The sequence below is a fragment of the Mya arenaria genome, chromosome 7 (genome assembly GCF_026914265.1).
Source record: "Mya arenaria isolate MELC-2E11 chromosome 7, ASM2691426v1".
Lineage (NCBI taxonomy): Eukaryota > Metazoa > Mollusca > Bivalvia > Myida > Myidae > Mya > Mya arenaria.
Genome location: NC_069128.1, coordinates 20380197 through 20391139, shown reverse-complemented (window position 1 = coordinate 20391139; position 10943 = coordinate 20380197). Strand labels below are relative to the sequence as shown.

Here is a 10943-nt window from a genome sequence, read left to right as displayed (position 1 = left end):
TATTGTTGTTTTCCATGGATAAAAGTCAAGCTCACTGCTTAAGAGCTACATGACTACAAACTTTGGATTAGATACAAGGTATGGTGAGACTAAATACGAGGTATGGTAAAAGAATAGATATTAGATATTGTGCAAAAACAGATACAAAGATATGGTGAAAAAATAAATACAAAGATTTGGTGAAAGAAACGATATGAAATATGGTGTAAGAATAGATACGAGGTATGGTGTAAGAATAGATACAAGGTATGGTGAAAGAATACATACGAGGTATGGTGAAAGAATAGATACGAGGTATGGTGAAAGAATAGATACGAGGTATGGTGTAAGAATAGATACAAGGTATGGTGAAAGAATAGATACGAGGTATGGTGAAAGAATACATACGAGGTATGGTGAAAGAATAGATAAGAGGTATGGTGAAAGAAAAGATACAAGGTATGGTGAAAGAATAGATACCAGGTATGGTGAAAGAATAGATACGCATTATGGTGAAAGAATAGACACAAGGTATTGTGAAAGAAAAGATACGAGGTATGGTGAAAGAATAGATACAAGGTATGGTGAAGGAAAAGGCTTTGAGGTATGGTAAAAGAATAGATACTAGGTATGGTGAAAGAAAAGATACGAGGTATTGTGAAAGAATAGAAACAAGATAGAGTGAAAGAATAGATACAAGGTATGGTGAAAGAATAGATACGAGGTATGATGAAAGAATAGATACAAGGTATGATGAAAGAATAGATATGAGGTATGGTGAAAGAAAAGATACAAAGTATGGTGAAAGAAAATATATGAGGTATGGTGAAAGAAAAAGATACATGGTATGATGAAAGAATAGATACAAGGTATGGTGAAAGAAAAGATACGAGGTATGGTGAAAAAATAGATATGAGGTATGGTGAAAGAAAAGATACAAGGTATGGTGAAATAAAAGATATGAGGTATGGTGAAAGATCAGATACAAGGTATGGTGAAAGGAAAGATACGAGGTATGGTGAAAAAATAGATATGAGGTATGGTGAAAGAAAAGATACAAGGTATGGTGAAAGAAAAGATACGAGGTATGGTGAAAAAAATAGATATGAGGTATGGTGAAAGAAAAGATACAAGGTATGGTGAAATAATAGATATGAGGTATGGTGAAAGATTAGATACGAGGTATGGTAAAGGAATAGATACAAGGTATGGTGAAAGAAAAGATAACGAGGTATGGTGAAAGAATAGATACAAGATATGGTGAAAGAATAGATACATGGTATGGTGAAAGAATAGATACCAGGTATGGTGAAAGAATAGATACAAGGTATGGTGAAAAGATACGAGGTTTGGTGAAAGAATAGACAAACCTATGGTGAAAGAAAAGATACAAGGTATGATGAAAGAATAGATACAAGGTATGGTAAAAGAAATGATACGAGGTATGGTGAAAGAAAAGATACGAGGTATGGTGAAAGAATAGATATGAGGTATGGTGAAAGAATAGATATGAGGTATGGTGAAAGAATAGATATGAGGTATGGTGAAAGATTAGATACAAGGTATGGTGAAAAAATAGATATGAGGTATGGTGAAAGAAAAGATACAAGGTATGGTGAAATAATAGATATGAGGTATGGTGAAAGATTAGATATAAGGTATGGTGAAAAGAAAGATACGAGGTATGGTGAAAAAATAGATATGAGGTATGGTGAAAGAAAAGATACAAGGTATGGTGAAAGAAAAGATACGAGGTATGGTGAAAAAATAGATATGAGGTATGGTGAAAGAAAAGATACAGGTATGGTGAAATAATAGATATGAGGTATGGTGAAAGATTAGATACGAGGTATGGTAAAGGAATAGATACAAGGTATGGTGAAAGAAAAGATAACGAGGTATGGTGAAAGAATAGATACAAGATATGGTGAAACAATAGATACATGGTATGGTGAAAGAATAGATACCAGGTATGGTGAAAGAATAGATACAAGGTATGGTGAAAAGATACGAGGTTTGGTGAAAGAATAGACAAACCTATGGTGAAAGAAAAGATACAAGGTATGATGAAAGAGTAGATACAAGGTATGGTAAAAGAAATGATATGAGGTATGGTGAAAGAAAAGATACGAGGTATGGTGAAAGAATAGATATGAGGTATGGTGAAAGAATAGATATGAGGTATGGTGAAAGAATAGATATGAGGTATGGTGAAAGAATATATATGAGGTATGGTGAAAGAATATATATGAGTTATGGTGAAAGAATAGATACCAGGTATGGTAAAAGAATAGATAGAAGTTCAGTGAAAGAAAAGATACAAGGTATAGCAAAAGAATAGATAACAAGGTAAATAGAGCACTTTGGTACCTGTAAAAAACATACCATCATGGATACAAAAATTAAAACAGTATGTATGTGTTCACCTTTATGGACATTCAAGAGTGAGATCTTACATACAAGTATCCCCACAAAATCAGGAAATCGAGATGTTTTTGCTTGATTTTTTTGCTTGAAAGTTGTTAATTATTAGGTTTGATGCCATGACAACATATTCCGAGCACAGATGTGGTGATATATTTATTATCACCCTAAGCAATAACTGTAAAACATTTTACCACATTACCATAGCTAAGATATTCACATTTCAGGGAATCACTGAGTTTCATGTCCAAGTTTTATTTGCATTTAAGGGACAATTTTCCTGATTCTTTGAAACAGAACACACACCTGGCTGGTATTTTCTGCTATCATAGAACCAGTTAGAAATGGAACACACACCTGGCTGGTATTTTCCACTATCATGGAACCAGTTTGAAACAGAACAGACCAATATCTTGAAATTAATGTCTGTAAAATATAACTGAATTTGTGTAAAGTCTGATGTTTTCACAAATTTATATAAGAAAATGAGTAATGCAAATGTATAACAAGACAAGACAAAAATAACTACATATGAAGGCAACAATTGTAAAATAACATACATCTTTCTTTCTTAAAAAAACATATGGGAAAATTAAGCTCTTTTTAACTTTGGAATTTTATAGCCAAATAGTTATTAATAAAAATGCATTTATAAAGGTTAAAAATTCTATATCTGTACACAAATCATATGCCTTTTTATGTTCTCATTATTTATTTCAAATGAGTTGAGCATGATAATGCCTCAACCTAAATTGTGTGCATTTAAGTTTTAATATTTTCTGAGCAAACTAAATCAATCAATTAAATTGGCACAATGTTGCGCTGGAGTGTGGTCTTGTGTTCTGGGGGATACCATGTGAACCCGGACAAGTGTGTTTTCTCAGGGTTCTCCGGTTTCCCCGACAATACTAGACCATACTCTCATGCAACATCATTGACCTGGGGGAGGGTCAACTGCAGTGCCACGTAAAAACAGTAAACTGGGGAAGCGTCAACTGCGGTCCCACAGACAAGCAGTGAGCTGGGGGAGGGTCAACTCCGGACCCACAAACAAGCAGTGAGCTGGGGGAGGGTCAGCTCCGGACCCACAAACAAGCAGTGAGCTGGGGGAGGCTCAACTCCGGACCCACAAACAAGTAGTGAGCTGAGGAAAGGTCAACTCCGGTCCCATAGACAAGCAGTGAGCTGGGGGAGAGTCAACTCCGGTCCCACAGACAAGCATTGAGCTGGGGGAGAGTCAACTCCGGTCCCACAGACAAGCAAGGGTCAACTCCGGTCCCACAGACAAGCAATGAGCTGTGGAAGGGTCAACTCTGGTCCCACAGACAGGCAATGAGCTGTGGAAGGGTCAACTCCGGTCCCACAGACAGGCAATGAGCTGTGGAAGGGTCAACTCCGGTCCCACAGACAGGCAATGAGCTGTGGAAGGGTCAACTCCGGTCCCACAGACAAGCAGTGAGCTGGGGGAGAGTCAACTCCGGTCCCACAGACAAGTAATGAGCTGTGGAAGGGTCAACTTCGGTCCCACAGACAAGCAATGAGCTGGGGGAGAGTCAACTCTGGTCCCACAGACAAGCAATGAGCTGTGGAAGGGTCAACTCCGGTCCCACAGACAAGCAGTGAGCTGGGGGAGAGTCAACTCCGGTCCCACAGACAAGCATTGAGCTGGGGGAGAGTCAACTCCGGTCCCACAGACAGGCAATGAGCTGTGGAAGGGTCAACTCCGGACCCACAGACAAGCAGTGAGCTGGGGGAGAGTCAACTCCGGTCCCACAGACAAGCATTGAGCTGGGGGAGAGTCAACTCCGGTCCCACAGACAAGCAGTGAGCTGTGGAAGAGTCAACTCTGGTCCCACAGACAGGCAATGAGCTGTGGAAGGGTCAACTCCGGACCCACAGACAAGCATTGAGCTGGGGGAGAGTCAACTCCGGTCCCACAGACAAGCATTGAGCTGGGGGAGAGTCAACTCCGGTCCCACAGACAAGCAGTGAGCTGTGGAAGAGTCAACTCTGGTCCCACAGACAGGCAATGAGCTGTGGAAGGGTCAACTCCGGACCCACAGACAAGCAGTGAGCTGGGGGAGAGTCAACTCCGGTCCCACAGACAAGCATTGAGCTGGGGGAGAGTCAACTCCGGTCCCACAGACAAGCAGTGAGCTGTGGAAGAGTCAACTCCGGTCCCACAGACAGGCAGTGAGCTGGGGGAGGGTCAACTCCGGTCCCACAGACAAGCATTGAGCTGGGGAAGGGTCGACTCCGGTCCCACAGACAAGCATTGAGCTGGGGAAGGGTCGACTCCGGTCCCACAGACAGGCAATGAGCTGGGGGAGAGTCAACTCCGGTCCCACAGACAAGCAGTGAGCTGGGGGAGGGTCAACTCCGGTCCCACAGACAAGCAATGAGCTGTGGAAGGGTCAACTCCGGTCCCACAAACAAGTAATGAGCTGTGGAAGGGTCAACTCCGGTCCCACAGACAGGCAATGAGCTGTGGAAGGGTCAACTCCGGTCCAATGGGCAGGCAGTGAGCTGGGGGAGGGTCAACTCCGGTCCGACAAAAAACAAGTTATGAGCTGTGGAAGGGTCGACTCCGGTCCCACAGACAGGCAATGAGCTATGGAAGGGTCAACTCCGGTCCAATGGGCAGGCAGTGAGCTGGGGGAGGGTCAACTCCGGTCCCACAAAAAACAAGTTATGAGCTGTGGAAGGGTCGACTCCGGTCCCACAGACAGGCAATGAGCTGGGGGAGAGTCAACTCCGGTCCCACAGACAAGCAATGAGCTGTGGAAGGGTCAACTCCGGTCCGACAGATAAGCAGTGAGCTGGGGGAGAGTCAACTCCGGTCCCACAAAAAACAAGTTATGAGCTATGGAAGGGTCAACTCCGGTCCAATGGGCAGGCAGTGAGCTGGGGGAGGGTCAACTCCGGTCCCACAAAAAACAAGTTATGAGCTATGGAAGGGTCAACTCCGGTCCAATGGGCAGGCAGTGAGCTGGGGGAGGGTCAACTCCGGTCCCACAGACAGGCAGTGAGCTGGGGGAGGGTCGACTCCGGTCCAACAGACAAGCATTGAGCTGGGGATTGGTCGACTTCGGTCCCACAGACAAGCATTGAGCTGGGGAAGGGTCGACTCCGGTCCCACAGACAAGCATTGAGCTGGGGGAGGGTCAACTCCGGTCCCACAGACAGGCAGTGAGCTGGGGGAGGGTCAACTCCGGTCCCGGAGACAGGCAGTGAGCTGGGGGAGGGTCAACTCCGGTCCCACAGACAAGTATTGAGCTGGGGGAGGGTCAACTCCGGTCCCACAGACAAGCATTGAGCTGGGGGAGGGTCGACTCCGGTCCCACAGACAAGCAGTGAGCTGGGGAAGGGTCAACTCCGGTCCCACAGACAAGCATTGAGCTGGGGGAGGGTCAACTCCGGTCCCACAGACAAGCATTGAGCTGGGGGAGGGTCGACTCCGGTCCCACAGACAAGCAGTGAGCTGGGGAAGGGTCGACTCCGGTCCCACAGACAAGCAGTGAGCTGGGGAAGGGTCGACTCCGGTCCCGGAGACAGGCAGTGAGCTGGGGGAGGGTCAACTCCGGTCCCACAGACAAGTATTGAGCTGGGGGAGGGTCAACTCCGGTCCCACAGACAAGCATTGAGCTGGGGGAGGGTCGACTCCGGTCCCACAGACAAGCAGTGAGCTGGGGAAGGGTCAACTCCGGTCCCACAGACAAGCATTGAGCTGGGGGAGGGTCAACTCCGGTCCCACAGACAAGCATTGAGCTGGGGGAGGGTCGACTCCGGTCCCACAGACAAGCAGTGAGCTGGGGAAGGGTCGACTCCGGTCCCACAGACAAGCAGTGAGCTGGGGAAGGGTCGACTCCGGTCCCACAGACAAGCATTGAGCTGGGGGAGGGTCAACTCCGGTCCCACAGACAGGCAGTGAGCTGGGGGAGGGTCAACTCCGGTCCCGGAGACAGGCAGTGAGCTGGGGGAGGGTCGACTCCGGTCCCACACACAAGCATTGAGCTGGGGAAGGGTCGACTCCGGTCCCACAGACAAGCATTGAGCTGGGGGGGGGGTCAACTCCGGTCTCACAGACAGGCAGTGAGCTGGGGGAGGGTCAACTCCGGTCCCACAGACAAGCATTGAGCTGGGGGAGGGTCGACTCCGGTCCCACAGACAGGCAGTGAGCTGGGGAAGGGTCAACTCCGGTCCTACAGACAAGCATTGAGCTGGGGAAGGGTCGACTCCGGTCCCACAGACAAGCATTGAGCTGGGGAAGGGTCGACTCCGGTCCCACAGACAGGCAATGAGCTGGGGGAGGGTCAACTCCGGTCCCACAGACAAGCATTAAGCTGGGGAAGGGTCGACTCCGGTCCCACAGACAGGCAGTGAGCTGGGGGAGGGTCAACTCCGGTCCCACAGACAAGCATTGAGCTGGGGGAGGGTCAACTCCGGTCCCGGAGACAGGCAGTGAGCTGGGGGAAGGTCGACTCCGGTCCCACAGACAAGCATTGAGCTGGGGAAGGGTCGACTCCGGTCCCACAGACAAGCATTGAGCTGGGGGAGGGTCAACTCCGGTCCCACAGACAGGCAGTGAGCTGGGGGAGGGTCAACTCTGGTCCCACAGACAAGCATTGAGCTGGGGAGGGTCAACTCCGGTCCCACAGACAGGCAGTGAGCTGGGGGAGGGTCGACTCCGGTCCCACAGACAAGCATTGAGCTGGGGGAGGGTCGACTCCGGTCCCACAGACAAGCATTGAGCTGGGGGAGGGTCAACTCCGGTCCCACAGACAGGCAGTGAGCTGGGGGAGGGTCAACTCCAGTCCCACAGACAAGCATTGAGCTGGGGAAGGGTCGACTCCGGTCCCACAGACAAGCATTGAGCTGGGGGAGGGTCAACTCCGGTCCCACGGACAGGCAGTGAGCTGAGGGAGGGTCAACTCCGGTCCCACAGACAAGCATTGAGCTGGGGAAGGGTCGACTCCGGTCCCACAGACAAGCAGTAAGCTGGGGGAGGGTCAACTCCGGTCCCATAAACGAGCAGTGAGCTGTGGGAGGGTTAACTCCGGTCCCATAAACAAGCAATGAGCTGGGGGAGGGTCAACTGTGGTCTCACAGACAAGCAGTGAGCTGGGGGAGACTCCGGTCCCACAGACAAGCCGTGAGCTGGGGAAGGGTCAACTCCGGTCCCACAGACAAGCATTGAGCTGGGGGAAGGTCGACTCCGGTCCCACAGACAAGCCGTGAGCTGGGGAAGGGTCAACTCCGGTCCCACAGACAAGCATTGAGCTGGGGGAAGGTCGACTCCGGTCCCACAGACAAGCCGTGAGCTGGGGAAGGGTCAACTCCGGTCCAACAGACAAGCAGTGAGCTGGGGAGGGTCAACTCCGGTCCCACAGACAGGCAGTGAGCTTGGGTAAGGTCGACTCCAGTCCCACAGACAAGCCGTGAGCTGGGGAAGGGTCAACTCCGGTCCCACAGACAGGCAGTGAGCTGGGGGAAGGTCGACTCCGGTCCCACAGACAAGCCGTGAGCTGGGGAAGGGTCAACTCCGGTCCCACAGACAAGCAGCGAGCTGGGGGAGGGTCAACTCCGGTCCCATAAACGACCAGTGAGCTTGGGGAGGGTCGACTCCGGTCCCACGGACAAGCATTGAGCTGGGGGAGGGTCAACTCCGGTCCCACAGACAAGCAGTCAGCTGGGGGAGGGTCAACTCCGGTCCCACAGACAAGTATTGAGCTGGGGGAGGGTCAACTCCGGTCCCACAGACAAGCATTGAGCTGGGGGAGGGTCGACTCCGGTCCCACAGACAAGCAGTGAGCTGGGGAAGGGTCAACTCCGGTCCCACAGACAAGCATTGAGCTGGGGGAGGGTCAACTCCGGTCCCACAGACAAGCATTGAGCTGGGGGAGGGTCGACTCCGGTCCCACAGACAAGCAGTGAGCTGGGGAAGGGTCAACTCCGGTCCCACAGACAAGCATTGAGCTGGGGGAGGGTCGACTCCGGTCCCACAGACAAGCAGTGAGCTGGGGAAGGGTCAACTCCGGTCCCACAGACAAGCATTGAGCTGGGGGAGGGTCAACTCCGGTCCCGGAGACAGGCAGTGAGCTGGGGGAAGGTCGACTCCGGTCCCACAGACAAGCATTGAGCTGGGGAAGGGTCGACTCCGGTCCCACAGACAAGCATTGAGCTGGGGGAGGGTCAACTCCGGTCCCACAGACAGGCAGTGAGCTGGGGGAGGGTCAACTCCGGTCCCACAGACAAGCATTGAGCTGGGGGAGGGTCAACTCCGGTCCCACAGACAAGCATGGAGCTGGGGGAGGGTCAACTCCGGTCCCACAGACAAGCATGGAGCTGGGGGAGGGTCAACTCCGGTCCCACGGACAGGCAGTGAGCTGAGGGAGGGTCAACTCCGGTCCCACAGACAAGCATTGAGCTGGGGAAGGGTCGACTTCGGTCCCAGCTGGGGGAGGGTCGACTCCGGTCCCACAGACAAGCAGTGAGCTGGGGGAGGGTCAACTCCGGTCCCATAAACGAGCAGTGAGCTGGGGGAGGGTTAACTCCTGTCCCACAGACAAGCATTGAGCTGGGGGAGGGTCAACTCCGGTCCCACAGACAAGCATGGAGCTGGGGGAGGGTCAACTCCGGTCCCACAGACAGGCAGTGAGCTGAGGGAGGGTCAACTCCGGTCCCACAGACAAGCATTGAGCTGGGGAAGGGTCGACTTCGGTCCCAGCTGGGGGAGGGTCGACTCCGGTCCCACAGACAAGCAGTGAGCTGGGGGAGGGTCAACTCCGGTCCCATAAACGAGCAGTGAGCTGGGGGAGGGTTAACTCCGGTCCCATAAACAAGCAATGAGCTGGGGAAGGGTCAACTGTGGTCCCACAGACAAGCATTGAGCTGGGGGAGACTCCGGTCCCACAGACAAGCCGTGAGCATGGGAAGGGTCAACTCCGGTCCCACAGACAAGTACTCCGGTCCCACAGACAAGCAGCGAGCTGGGGAAGGGTCGACTCCGGTCCCACAGACAAGCAGTGAGCTGGGGGAGGGTCGACTCCGGTCCCACAGACAAGCAGTGAGCTGCGTGAGGGAGATCGCTTCGTTTAAACTCAAGCCTCCAAACCCTTCCTGTTCTCTCCTCTCAGACTAAAACCTTTCACACACATTCCAGATCGCTTCGTTCAGACTAAAACCTTTCACACACATTCCAGATCGCTCCGTTCAAACTCAAGCCTCCACACCCTTCCTGTTCTCTCCTCTCAGACTAAAACCTTTCACACTCATTCCAGATCGCTTCGTTCAGACTCAAGCCTCCACACCCTTCCTGTTCTCTCCGTTCAGAGTTAAACCTTTCACACACATTCCAGATTGCTTCGTTCAAACTCAAGCCTCCACACCCTTCCTGTTCTCTCCATTCAGACTAAAACCTTTCACACACATTCCAGATCGCTTCGTTCAAACTCAAGCCTCCACACCCTTCCTGTTCTCTCCATTCAGACTAAAACTTTTCACATACCTTCCAGATTGCTTCGTTCAAACTCAAGCCTCCACACCCTTCCTGTTCTCTCCATTCAGACTAAAACCTTTCACACTCATTCCAGATCGCTTCGTTCAAACTCAAGCCTTTCACACTTCATAACCTTTCCGTTTAAACTCAAACCGTTCACATCCCTTTCTGACATTGAGGTTCAAACTCAAACTTTCACTTTCAGACCACTCGGTTCAAATTGAAGAGTTGTAGATCCCTTCCAAACTCAAACCATCCCGATACCGCCATACCTCCCCGTTTAAATTAAAACAAATCATAACCCTTCCAGACCTGAACTTGGTGACTGTCTCGACTCGACATGATTATTATGTGGGATCAACTGCTCTAAGGCTACTTTTTACAGTTGCTGAGCTGATAATGAGCTAGGTTTCCATAATGCTATTGGGTACAGTGACAGGAAAACCATTAAACTCGATCTTCACATACTTACAATCTTTCATTGATTCTTCACAACGTATGGAATTAGAATGTCCAATTCTTAATTTGTGAACCCTTTTTTCTACATAAACGATGTTTATAGTTCTACTTATACATGTAAAGTATTGTTTATTTTAACCCGTGTTATTACTTCGGCTACGCGGTAACGTTAAAAGCATGGGGACGTCGGTCACTGAAATATGTATGTGAACATGGGTCAACTATAGCCCTTGTTTTTTATTTAACCACAATACTTTTGGAATAACTTATGAGTGCAAACAACACTCTCAAAAGGATTGATATTCGACAACATACCGGCCAATGAACTCTTCTCATGTATGCTGTTAGGGTTAATTTGCAGTGTTGCCTTATCAACCGTTATTCGTAGTTTTCACCTGCTGATTGAAAAAAATCAGAATGCGCAAAATACAAAATAGTTGGCCCGATCGATAGGCAGTATTGCATTAGTATCTCTCTACTCACCAGCACGGTCTTCAGTGTCCTTCTCTCGTCACCGGCTTTACCGAGACGGTATCAACTAATGAGTGTGTGACAAAACTACTAGTTCTATCAGTCTGTTACT

At 49.8% G+C, this 10943-nt stretch overlaps 1 protein-coding gene across 1 annotated transcript; it reads right to left on the bottom strand.

The window, feature by feature from the left end:
• Positions 1-6798: 6798 nt before the first annotated feature.
• Positions 6799-9198, bottom strand: LOC128240994 (uncharacterized). Its single transcript, XM_052957980.1, has 4 exons — positions 9008-9198; positions 8284-8625; positions 7792-8133; positions 6799-7483 (listed from the first exon to the last, which is right to left on the bottom strand). Exons 1-4 carry the CDS (start codon positions 9196-9198, stop codon positions 6799-6801), a joined length of 1560 nt encoding a protein of 519 aa, XP_052813940.1.
• Positions 9199-10943: the final 1745 nt, after the last annotated feature.